This window comes from Capra hircus, chromosome 3 (assembly GCF_001704415.2).
Source record: "Capra hircus breed San Clemente chromosome 3, ASM170441v1, whole genome shotgun sequence".
Taxonomy (NCBI): Eukaryota; Metazoa; Chordata; class Mammalia; order Artiodactyla; family Bovidae; genus Capra; species Capra hircus.
The window spans coordinates 97,684,474-97,697,033 of NC_030810.1; the positions used below are offsets into that span (position 1 = coordinate 97,684,474).

The 12,560-nt window shown below is 46.6% G+C and overlaps 1 protein-coding gene across 20 annotated transcripts in view; it reads left to right on the forward strand.

The window, feature by feature from the left end:
* The window catches only part of PDE4DIP (phosphodiesterase 4D interacting protein), a 244,857-nt gene that overhangs the window by 205,216 nt on the left and 27,081 nt on the right, over positions 1–12,560 (forward strand). For 15 of the 20 annotated variants that reach the window (XR_001295452.2, XM_018045995.1, XM_018045987.1 and 12 more), the window contains 8 exons: positions 2,668–3,103; positions 4,228–4,420; positions 5,533–5,652; positions 6,801–7,329; positions 8,744–8,979; positions 10,023–10,074; positions 11,157–11,380; positions 12,002–12,154. Coding sequence is in view for 19 of the 20 variants with exons in the window: in XM_018045995.1 (XP_017901484.1) it covers positions 2,668–3,103; positions 4,228–4,420; positions 5,533–5,652; positions 6,801–7,329; positions 8,744–8,979; positions 10,023–10,074; positions 11,157–11,380; positions 12,002–12,154 (1,943 nt within the window). In the remaining variant the exon portion in view is untranslated. The remainder of the gene's footprint in view (positions 1–2,667; positions 3,104–4,227; positions 4,421–5,532; positions 5,653–6,800; positions 7,330–8,743; positions 8,980–10,022; positions 10,075–11,156; positions 11,381–12,001; positions 12,155–12,560) is intronic. The other 5 variants (XM_018045991.1, XM_018045989.1, XM_018045993.1 and 2 more) reach the window with 1 other exon arrangement.

A 12,560-nucleotide genomic window follows, 5' to 3' on the forward strand; every position in this document is an offset into this window, starting at 1 on the left:
TTTGAACTATTCAAATAAAGTGAAAGTGAAGTCACTCAGTCGTGTCCAACTGTTTGTGACCCCATGGACTGTAGCCTACCAGGCTTCTCAGTCCATGGGATTTTCCAGGCAAGAGTACTGGAGTGGGTTGCCATTTCCTTCTCCAGGGGATCTTCCCAACCCAGGGATCGAACCCGGGTCTCCCACATTGTAGGCAGACGCTTTACCCTCTGAGTCACCAGGGAAGCCCTATTCAAATAAATCTGGTCTTAATTCAATATAAAAATGCCCATTATCTGCTATACATATGACTGTCACAAGTGGAAATCTCCCAGTTGTATGACAGGTATTGCTCTTTTGAATTGACTGGAATGTGTAAGGAATCTCCTGCTACCCAAGACACTTCACTGCTGTATGCAGAACCAGAACAGTCCATGAGGAGGAGGGTTTACACAGAGCCTCCACTCATCTTTCTCTCAGAAGCACAAATCCTTAAATTGTGGGATAACAATTTTAATAATCTCTTCTGTTTTATTTACTTTGCGAAAGTGGGAAGTAACTTATTCTTTGGCTAGAATGGCTCTGCTTTCAATCTTCCCCCTCACCCCCAAAAGAAGCTTGGAAAACATGCTGATAACATAGGGATAATCCACTCACTCATTCGTCCATAAGGGTCACAATCCTCATGGCCTGCTGTTTAGAACACAGCTGTGCAGATGGAAAGCTGCTAATCCATACCCTATCGTTTCCCTGCCTATTGTATGCCACTTAAATGTCCCTGAGTCATAGAATAACATTAATACTAGTACTTTGACATCTAGCACAATGTACCTTTTTACCATTAAGGAACCTCAGGCCTAAAAAGTTCTAGCAAACTTGCTGAAGTTTGCATAATAGTCCATGGCAAGATCCCTGGCTCCCAAATATTAAATTCTAAGCCTTTTCTCCTATATACTTTATCAAACATTTTTTGAAATTCTCTTGCAATCATCCTTTGTTCTGGTTCTTTTACTCTGAATCATCATATTTCTCATCTTCAGTTCAGTTCAGTTCAGTCGCTCAGTCGTGTCCGACTCTTTGCGACCCCATGAATCGCAGCACGCCAGGCCTCCCTGTCCATCAGCAACTCCCGGAGTTCACTCAGACTCACGTCCATCGAGCTTAAGTCTGATTTAAACTTCATTATGTGTAAACTTTCCTGCGCTATCATGGGTGGGAGCAGTACATCCCTTTCAATCCCGCAGCTGAATATAGAAGCACCACGGATACTGTAGAAGATAGACTGTGTAATTCGTAATTCTCTGTAATTCTCTTTTGGGAAGATTTTGTTGAACCTTGCTTTTGTTAGTTTGTATTGTGAAAAGAGCAAGGTTTTCCCCCCAAATCCAAAGTTATGACATAACATTTAATATTCTTTATACCACACACGTGCCCCTTTCTTTCCCTGTTACACTTCAGTTTTAGTAAAATACCCGCTCCCCTTGTCTCCGCTGAGGAAACTCTCACGGTCTCTCTGATTCCTATGTCCTAAACCATGTTCATCCTTAATTCACTCTAGACAAGCTCTGCTCTATTCCAGAACTTTAGGATTCTGGGCCATGCAATGTAGAGGCCCAGTGAACTGCTGGGCCTTCAGGCTGTGAATTAGCTACTACCTTGGTGTCTCCTGGTCAACAGTTCTCAATTTACCGTCCTTAAGAATCACCTGTGGAACTTAAATAAAATGTAGATTCTTAGGCCTTAGCTCTTAAGCTTTTTAAACAAGCACCTCCTAGGATTCCGCTGTTAGTATTCCTCAGGTCTGCAGCTGATAAGAGCAGAATTATATAACTTCTCAGTTGCAGACACTGAACTAACCATAGCACTGAAGAATTTCATGTAAGCATCCAGTGACTCCACTAAGTCAATGAAGTGAACTGCCTTTTTAAATAAATTGCCTTATTAAAGCCATACTTTTTATTGCTTTCATCCAATCCTAGTAAAGGATTTGGTGAGAGGAAAGGCTGCAACCAGAATATCTTGGTGAAAATTAGTTGTTTAGCCCATTATATCTTCTCAGCAAATAGGAATATTCGATGTGCAGCTGGCACTGTGGAGGCTCTGGGGACACTGGGTGAACAGACAGACAGAATCCCTCCTCATGGAGACGATCTCCTATCACAGGAGGCAGATAGAAAGCAACTCATTAACATAAGCATATTTGACTACAATTCTGGTTAGTGTTGTTTGTTTCTTCTGTGTTCCTAGGTCCCAGTCTCTCATCCAGTAGTTGAAAAATGACTGATGATAATTAATAGAACTGTAGTCTACATAATCATAAATTTCTCCCAGGCAATGTCCTTTTTTATTTTTTATTAACAGTAAGTATCCTTGTTTATTCTACAGGCCACTGAAAATTAGAACATGAGTTTGCAAGCATGGGTAAAGACAAGTAGACTGCGTGTCTTGAGTCCAAGATTTTTAGTGATAATGCTGCCAAGTATTTATGGGAGTGTGGGGAATCTCCTGCTCTTCCTGAGCCTTGATTTCTTTGTATATAAAATAAGGGATGTTTTAATAGGTCTCGGAGGTCACTTCATGTACTGGGGTGTCTCTGAGTCTCTGATGGACTGAGTTGCGGGTTAACCGGGCTCCTAGGAAATGAGGCCAAGACCAGACCCGGCCCCTGACTGTGTATGTTTCTTGCAGGAACACCATGCTGAGCCTTTGCCTTGAGAATGCAGAGCTGAAAGAGCAGATGGGAGAAGCAATGTCTGATGGATGGGAGATTGAGGAAGACAAGGAGAAGGGCGAGGTGATGGTGGAGACTGTGGTTGCCAAAAGGGGTCTGAATGAGAATAGCCTTCAGGCTGAATTCAGAAAGGTCCAGGGAAAACTGAAGAATGCCCGTAATATCATCAGCCTCCTCAAGGAACAGCTGGTGCTAAGCAGCAAGGAAGGGACTAGTAAGCTTAATCCTGAGCTCCTTGTGCACCTGGCCCAGGAGATCAACAGAATGAACACAGAGCTGGTTTACTCTCCTGGAAAGCACCAATGCCTAGAAGAGGAGGGTGTGACCACAAGGCCGTGCCCCAGACCCCAGAGCCTTGACCTTGGGGCTGCCCTCACAGTGGATGCTCACCAAGTAAGTGTGGGGTTAGATGAAAAGCCCTTGGAGAAAGGCTGGAAATGTCCGTTTTTACCTTAAACTGTTCTGCCCCGTGGGTCAGGAGGTACCATGGGAAGGGCACCTTTGCACCACAAGTAGTGGTGATAATGTTCCTCTAACATCCAGCCTTTAGAAAGGTTTCTTTTACAATATTATCTCATGAATATTACATGAGTAATTAACTTTCATAAATATTTGAATGCTTAATTTTCCAGGCAAGACACTAGGCACTGGAAACAGGCAATAAGACTTCATCTCTGCCCTTCAGATATTCAGCATGGTGGGGAAAGATGGCACAAAACCAGATCATTTCCATAGGATGCAATATAGAGCTACACGGGGCTTTAAGACAGCCAGTCAGTGGTGTGTAATGACATCTCTTACCTATCACTGCTGTGTACTTCACAGCTCAGCACAGGGGTCTGCTCCTGAGCCTCAGAGGAACTGTCAGGATTCTCTAAGGGGAGGGGGCTGAGCTGCTGCTGCTGCTGCTAAGTCGCTTCAGTTGTGTCCAACTCTTTGCGACCCCAGAGACGGCAGCCCACCAGGCTCCCCCGTCCCTGGGATCCTCCAGGCAAGAACGCTGGACTGGGTTGCCATTTCCTTCTCCAATGCATGAAAGTGAAAAGTCAAAGTGAAGTTGCTCAGTCGTGTCCGACTCTTCGTGACCCCATGGACTGCAGCCTACCAGGCTCTTCTGCCCATGGGATTTTCCTGGCAGGAGTACTGGAGTGGGGTGCCATTGCCTGCTGGGGGTTAAGTAAAATGGTTAGCAGAGGACCGAGAGAACAACTGGGTAGGAACGCAGGGAGATGAGTGGAGGTTTCCACCCCTTCTCTTTTCAACCACGAACAAACATTTGCTGAGGGTTCCTCACGGACTCAGGTGGCACTGTGCTGTGTGCTGTAGCAACAGCGATAAATAAAACATCATCCCAGCTCTCCAGGTGCTCAGTCTGGAAAGCAAGTAGCTGCCAAGTGGAATGAGGAGTGTTACGACAGACACATGGATGAAGTACACAGGGTTCGCAAGGCAAAGTGGCCACCACTGCCTAGGGAGGAGCTCAGATGGCCCTGACTCTGTGCTGGCTCTTTTCACAGCTGGATAACCAGCCCCAGACCCATGACCCTGGGCCACAGTCAGAATTTCGCCTCTCGGGATCCACGAAGCACCTGCGCTCCCAGTTGGCACAATGCAAACAACGCTATCAGGATCTCCAGGAGAAGCTGCTGATATCAGAAGCCACTGTCTTTGCCCAGGCCAACCAGCTGGAGAAATACAGAGTCATGTTTAGTAAGTCTTAAGTTCACCACCACCTGTCTTCTCCCTGAGAAGCTCATGCTTTGCAGACTTCACTCTTCTTTCCCAGTCTCATGGCCAATTTAATCCTGAATATGACCTTAGCATTGTGGAAGTGGATTGTTGTTGTTACCTAGTCGCTAAATCGTGTCCAACTCTTTTACAACCCCATGGATTGTAGCCTGCCAGGCTTTTCTGTCCTTGGGATTTCCCAGGCAAGAATACTGGAGTGTGTTGCCATTTCCTTCTCCAGGGGATCTCCCTGACCCAGGGCTCGAATCCACATCTCCTCCTTTGGCAGGTGGGTTCTTCACTGAGCCACCAGGGAAGCCCATGGAAGTGGATACTCAACTTCAATCTGCAGATGGCAGAAACAAATGAACGAATAGAGCAAGTTTGCAGTGACAGCATAGGGAGGGAATGAGCTAACATCTAGCTTCACTGATTTCTGGTACAGTCAACAGACCGCCTTACTGCTCTCAACATATGTTGATTGTTTCCCTTCTGCTCCTCTTTGCGCCACAGTAGACTCTTCAAAAATGTACCATTGTTGTTGGTCTAGAATCATGCTTTCTCGTAGAACTTCTGCAGTGACATAAATGTTCTGTATCTATATCACATGTGGTTATGGAGAACATGAAATGTAGCTAATTCAATTTGGGGATTTAAAGTTTTATTTAATTTTTATCAGTTTAACATAAAACAGTCACGTTTATAACACTTACAGAACAGTGCAGATCTTAGTGTCTTTGAAACTGAGTTAGTTCTGCTCCATTCAAACATTCCCTGAGCCCCCATGAACAAAGCATTTGCTAGTTTCCCTGGGGCTTGTAGAGTTGATAGTATGCAGTGTCTGACTTAAACATGTCTGGCCCCAGGGAAGCCCAGGTTATCTGTAGGTAAGCTCACCAATGGGGAACAAGCTCACCTGGTGGAGAGAGGTCCTGCTGCCTGGAGCAGGTGTTTCTTCTCCCACCTCAGTCCAAAGAAGCATCTATCCCACTCTGGGTCTGACCTCTCCAAGGGCCAGGGTGTGTGCTGCTGAGGATGAGAGTGTGTATGTGGGAAATTTAGATCCTCTGTAGCACGCCCTGTCTGTTCCCAAGCAGGTGGATCATCGGTGAAGCAGGACAGCAAGCAAGTGCAGGTGGACCTCCAGGACCTGGGCTATGAGACCTGTGGCCGAAGCGAGAACGAGGCTGAGCGGGAGGAGAGCACCAGCCCTGGTGAGAGCTTGGGTGTGGGGCTCGCCCTCCCCCACTAAGGGCAGCCTTCACATTTGGGTGCTGCTGGCCAATCCCACATCTGATGAGGAGCAGGTCTGAGGGGTACAGTAGGCTGAAGGGGACACAGGACAGAGGGGGACAGAAAGTTTGGAGAACTCATGCCCAAAATGAGGCTGAGTGTGACTTTGAATTTCTACAATTAGTTTTCAACATGCTGCCTGTTTAAAAAACAATTTCAGTGTGAACTTTAAAAAAAATAGTTCTATCCAACTGATTATTTTAGAAAAAATACTGTGTGTGTGATAGTTGCTCAGTTGTATCTGACTCTGTGACCTCATGGACTGCAGCCTGCCAGGCTCCTCTGTCCATGGAATTCTCCAGGCAAGAATACTGGAGTGGGTTGCCATTCCCTTCTCGAGAGGATCTTCCCAACCCAGGGATCAAACCTGCATTGCAGGCAGATTCTTTACCATCTGAACCACCAGAAAAAAAAAATACTAAAGTCTATTTATTAATGAGAAGATCAAATGAGCTTTGAGTGAGTCAGTGAAAGTTGCTCAGTCATGTCCAACTCTTTGAGACCCCATGGACTATACAGTCCATGGAATTTTCTAGGCCAGAATACTAGAAAGGGTAGCCTTTTCCTTCTCCAGGGGATCTTCCCAACCCAGGGATAGAACCCAGGTCTCCCACGTTGCAGGCAGATTCTTTACCAGCTGAGCCACAAGGGAAGCCCAAGAATACTGGAGTGGGTAGCCTATCCCTTCTCCAGTGGATCTTCTTGACCCAGGAATTGAACCAGGGTCTCCTGCGTTGTAGGCGGATACCAACTGAACTATCAGGGGGATATGCAAACTGAACATCTAAAAAAAGTGTTTTTCTGTTATAAAAGCACTTTAGCTATAGGGACATCCACCAAATTGAAATTGAGGAGAAAAACACTGAGTAAAATAGAAGGTGAGCACACCTGACTTGCAGGGCTCTTAGAGGACAAGAAATACAGCATTTGGAGGCTGGCACAGTGCCAGCACTGAATAAAGTACTGCTTTAACTTTTGTTCTAGTAATTATTGTCCTCAAGACCTTGAAGGGCATGGCCTCAGCAGCATGCCCAGCTTCACTCAGGAGGATGTCTTTGTCTTTTCTCAGAGTGTGAGGAGCACAACAGCCTCAGGGAAACAGTCTTGATGGAGGGGCTGTGCTCCAAGCAGGGACACCTGGGCTCCACAATGGCCAGCCCCCCTGGGAAGAAGCCCCCGGACAGCCAACTAGGGAAGCAGGAGGAGCTCCGGGCATACGGAAAGTCAGAAGACATCTCTGTCCTACGTAAGGACATCAAAGATCTGAAGGCCCAGCTGCAGAACGCCAACAAGGTCATTCAGAACCTGAAGAGCCGGGTTCGGTCCCTCTCAGTTACAAGCGATTATTCATCTAGTCTGGAGAGACCCCGAAAGCTGAAGGCCATTGGTGCCCTAGAGGGATCTTCACCGCACAGTGTCACTGATGAGGACGAGGGGTGGCTGTCTGATGGCACTGGGGCTTTCTACCCTCCAGGGCTTCAGGCTAAAAAGGATCTGGAGAGTCTGATCCAGAGGGTGTCCCAGCTAGAAGCCCAGCTCCCAAAAACTGGGACGGAAGGGAAGCTGGCCGAGGAGCTGAGATCTGCCTCATGGCCTGGGTAAGGAGGGTGCTCTGTGGGTCATTGCTTGATTGAAGATGTCTAAGTTTATGTGTGAAATAGGGAAGCCCAGGCAGGTAAAAGAGAGAACCCATTGGGGCAGTCAGAGAGGACCTATTTCAAAGGTAGCCCTGGGTGTTAAGAAAGGACACATGACCCCTGCTGGGAGATACCAGGTCCCTGGGATTTCCTCTTAGGAATGTCTTCATACAAGTAGTAAAACTGGAGGCAGACTTTCTGGGTTTGAATCCTAGCTCCAGTACTTACAGGCTATGCAAGCCTCCTTAGTCTTCCTGAGCCTGTTTCTTTATCTATTAAATGAGGATAATAAGAAAACCTATCTCAAAGGGTGGTTATTAGGTTTAAATGAATTAATCCAAGTACTTATAATAATGCCTAGCACATATTAAAGCTCTCAACCCTATTTGCCATAATTACTATTGTTATTGATACTTTGTGTTGAAAAACACTGGACTAGATGTCCATCTCGGTATCCAGGTTATCTATGCTGAGTAACAAACTACCCCAAAGTAGGGGATTCAAACAGTAATTTATGTGAATGGCTGGGCTTAGTAGGGGTAGCTCTCACTTGGGGTCTCTCATGCCGTCTCTCATGCTGGGGCTGGAGTCACTGTCTGCCTAGACACCGCTTCTTTATCCACGTGTCTGGTGGTACAGTGCTCCCTGGCTTCTCTCTTTCTGCACGTGGCTTCCTGTCTTCCGGGGCCTGTCCTCCTGGCCTGGCCTGTCCTCCTGGCCTGGGCCTCTCAGGGTAGTTTCACTTCAGCATGGTAGCTGGCTTCCAAGAGTCAGGAAGTAAAAGTTGCCCGGTGAATTAAGAGTGACTCCTGGACTTGGCGCAGTGTCACAGAGCCCACACAGATTTGAGGAGGTAGAGAATGACTTCCACCTAATGATGAAAGAGGGGCACAGCCACACTGTGGCCAAGCATGTGGAATGGGAGTTCGAGTAATGACCATCTTTGCAAAATACAGCCTGCCGTGATATAGATGGTCTTTGAAGTAGAAGACATGAAAGGACTTATTTGGATTTTTAGTATTTATTGAGTACCTACTCAATAAATATATTTATCATTTATTATCAACTATAAGTCTACACTATATTGGTGCTGTAAGGGAAGTAAAATACAGCACGGTATTTACCCCCACAGAACTTATTTTTCACTTTTGGGACATGACTAATGTATAGTAAACAGTGGAGGAATGGTGCTGTACCATGTTGTTTGATGCAAGTTTGTCAGAACAGAATTTACTCTTAAACACATCTTTTGGTTTTGGTGCCAGAATTCAGCATAAACTGAGGAATTCTTAGAGATGCTCTTACAGAAATCTCTACAGAAGCCCCCATAGCTTAATTTTCCATTCTTACTCTTTCCTCTTCTTTCATTCATTAGGAAATATGATTCCCTGATTCAGGACCAGGCCCGAGAACTATCCTACCTACGTCAGAAAATACGGGAAGGGAGAGGTATCTGTTATCTTCTCACTCAGCACTCGAAAGACACGGTAAAGTCTTTCGAGGACCTCCTAAGGAGCAACGACATTGACTACTACCTGGGGCAGAGCTTCCGGGAGCACCTCGCCCAGGGCAGCCAGCTGACAGAAAGGCTCACCAGCAAACTCAGCACCAGTAAGTCGGCCTCATGGCTTTGGGACCCTCTCAGTGACTCCCAGAGCCCAGCCCCAGGTGCCCACCTCACCTCCACCACAGCTGTTAACCCAAGTCCTGCTTCTGCTTCATTCCTGGGGGCCGTTATGAGATCAGGACTGGTCGGTGGGCCGCACAGAGGAGGAAGCACAGGGTTGGAGAGGCCGTGATTGCAATTGTAGAAATGTCATCATTTATGGACTGTGCCCTTTGGGAAAGGAGGCTGAGTTCATCCAGTGTTGGGGGAGAAAGGGAGGAGGGATGGGAGGACTTCATGGCAATAAAAAGAGGTCTGAATTGAGAACTGCAGGACACAAGCTCTAGCCTGATGCTACCATTCAGTCTCTGTGGGCAAATGGCTTCACTTTTGAAATCTTTGACATCTCTTGTTTCTTCCCCTATTGCCCGGCATCACACATGAATATAATTCAAATAGAGATAAAGGACAGCACCATGCCCACTTGAACATGGGCACTGAACATCACAGTACACAGGCTAGGAATATTGGTCACAGTTAGAGTCTTTTACTTAGAATTTCCTGAGAGCACCCAAGGGGGCACGGCAGGATCAGTTTTGGGGGCCAACCAGCCCACATCCCAGTGGCAGGTGCAGAGGTGGGACAGGGTTATTGGTCACTTCCTCAAAGCAAAAGCAGGTTCTATGTGAAAGCTATGAGGGGACACAGAGCTCTCACCTGGGAGTCGTTCTGTGGCAGGCTTGGAGCCTGGTATGTTACGGAGGGAATCTGGCCAAGTGCCTTTTGGAATTTTTTTTGCATTGATTTGGGGCAGAGGCAGTCATGATGGTGATTGCCAGGTCAGGGAGGTTCTGCCTGGCGAGTGCTAGAGATCCTGCAGGTCTGTTCTCTAAAAATGCAGCATGAGGTCTCGAGATTAATTCTTCCACATGTCCTGACCACACATAAAGTGGTCACTATTTTGTGCTTGAATAGGCTCTTGTACTTGTAATGTGTAAAGTGAGACCTGTTTAATTTCTTACTGTTTCTTTCTGAATTTGGTTTGCAGAGGATCATAAAAGTGAGAAAGATCAAGCTGGACTCGAGCCACTGGCTCTGAGGTAATTCAAATAGAATCTGGTAAAGAAATTGGGAACAAGGCCTAAGGGATCAAAGAGGGCTGCAACTTCACAAGTCGGAAGTGGGGAGGGGGTATGGAAAGTACTGATTGTAATGAATTCATTTGTTCATGAAACACCTACCTGTTCTTTTTAGCTTAATTCTTTACACTCTTTTGATATAATTCTGTTGATTTCTATTTGTATAATGATTCTCCAGGCTTAGTAACCTAGAGTCAGTCTGACCTAAAAGTAAACTTACCAGATTTCAAGGGTCCTTAGCACCCCAAGGATCTCCTCTGCTCCCCGACTCTGTGTGTTTAAATACACGGTGTGCTTTTTGCCAAGTTGGCTTACCCCCAAGTTGAGTTAGCAGCTAGTTTAGTGGCCACACAGTTTCCTTGGGAAAAAAAGAATTGTATTACAGTTCCTAATAAAATTCCTCAATGTTGCAGATCTTGGGAGGCTAAGTGCCTTGGAAACCAGTTTCCAATGAGTCACTGCATATTTTCTTATTATGTGCAATAAAGTTCAGGCTCAGAGTTCTTTGTAGTTACCAGTTCAAATCCCTTTGTGTCATGAGTGTGCTTTAGACCACTCAGTGCTCCTCCAAATATCTGCGGTGAAGGACAAACGATTTTGTTTTTCTCTCTAATCTATCATAGACACACACATGGTCTGTATCTTAATCAACCAGATGATTCTACTTACGTACTCTTGGATGTTGTGAGAATGCCACACTGCTGTGTTTCTTGGTGCTCACCATCTATTTCTGTACTTACGTTGTTGGAGACCAGGAACCAGGAGTTCTCAGACTCCAGCTGTCCTGGGGACCATGCTTGGAGCAGCAGTGTCTTAGAGGGCTGGCTGAGCCTCTGCAAGTTCTCAGTGTATCGTGTGGCCAGTGCACTGGGCACCTCTTGCTCCCCCTCCCTCTGCACCTGGCCTCCTTCTCCTAAACCAGAGATGCGTAATTTCATTTATTCTTTGCAGGCACAGTCCCCTTGACTTAGGTAGTTTTCCTCATAAGGACTAGCTCATCCAGTGATTCTGGCTTCCCCTGTTGTCCTCCTTCACCTCACTAGGCTTAGCAGGGAGCTGCAGGAGAAGGAGAAAGTGATTGAAGTCCTGCAGGCCAAGCTGGATGCCCGCTCCCTCACGCCGTGCAGCAGTCATGCCCTGTCTGACTCTCAGCGCTCTCCCAGCAGCTCCTCCTTCTTGTCTGACGAGCTGGAAGCCTGCTCTGACATGGACATCGCCAGCGAGTACACACACTATGAAGAGAAGAAAGCTTCACCTGGTCACTCAGGTAGCCTCCACTTTCTGAGTGGAACCACCTTTTTCTAGGCTGAGAGGAGACTTCCACATCCAGGCTTTATAGATACACCTTAGCCTGTGTCAGGCTGAACCATGCCAAACATAGGCCCCAGTGGGTCAGGACCTTTGCTTTGCTCCTGACTCTACGAGTTGACCCTGTCACTGGGTCTCCACTCTCACCTGGGTGCTGTTGGACTAGGCAGATCACAGTGGGGAGAGTGAGAAGAGGATGGAGACTTTTGCTTCCCCACTGCCTCCTGGGCACACAATCTGTCTGATTGGTCTCCTTCTATAAGATGGGATGTCTTATCCCTCCAGCCAGCTGCAGCTCCTGAACCCCTGAGTCTCCTTGGGTGTCCGCATATGCTGCTGCACTTGCCTGGTATTTTTGGAGGTGCCTTTGTCTTGGTTCCCAGCTCTGAGCCCCACTGTTACCTCTCAGGTGGCTTTTCTCACTGAAGGAGCAGTCTGCAAGTAAGGAATGAAAGCTGCTCACAGTGCTTGTGCTTGGTGCTTTCCCTGAAAACAAGGCTCTGCCCTGGTTAAATTGTAAGATCAGATTCCAGTTCTTTGTAGAATACCAAACATGTTCTTTCATTCATGGGTTTTGTAGATTCCATCCATCATTCGAGTCATTCTGCTGTACTGTCTTCCAAACCATCAGCAACCAGTTCATCTCAGGGGGTTAAGGCCGAACCCAGCAGCAACCCTATCAGCTTCCCAGCTCCCCAGAATCCCCCCAATGAGGCCAGCCAGGCCCATCCAGGTATGCACTAGCCAATGGGGCAGGGGCTTCATCTCCTCTCACTCAGCTTTGACTTTTCTTCAGGGACAAGAAAAGCACCATTAGGAGCTTAGATACATCGGATCCTAGACAAAAATCAAGAGACCATTTAAATTCACTAATAGGGTCTGACTAGTCTTTAACTACTGTAGAAAAATAAACAATCCACATCAGACTTTGATCTGCATGCCAATTTTGACCAGTCATTGGCTAATCATTTTAAAAGAATCATCTTCATTTCTTTCTCTCATTTCACCCTGGGAATCAAAGAGGCAAAATGTTTCTCTCAGGATTATTGTAGCCAGAGAGCAAAAAGAAATTTCCCTCTGCTGCTCCCTTGTATGTTTTCCTCATTTTATCTGCAGAGGAGCCTCTGTAGTTGGTGGGA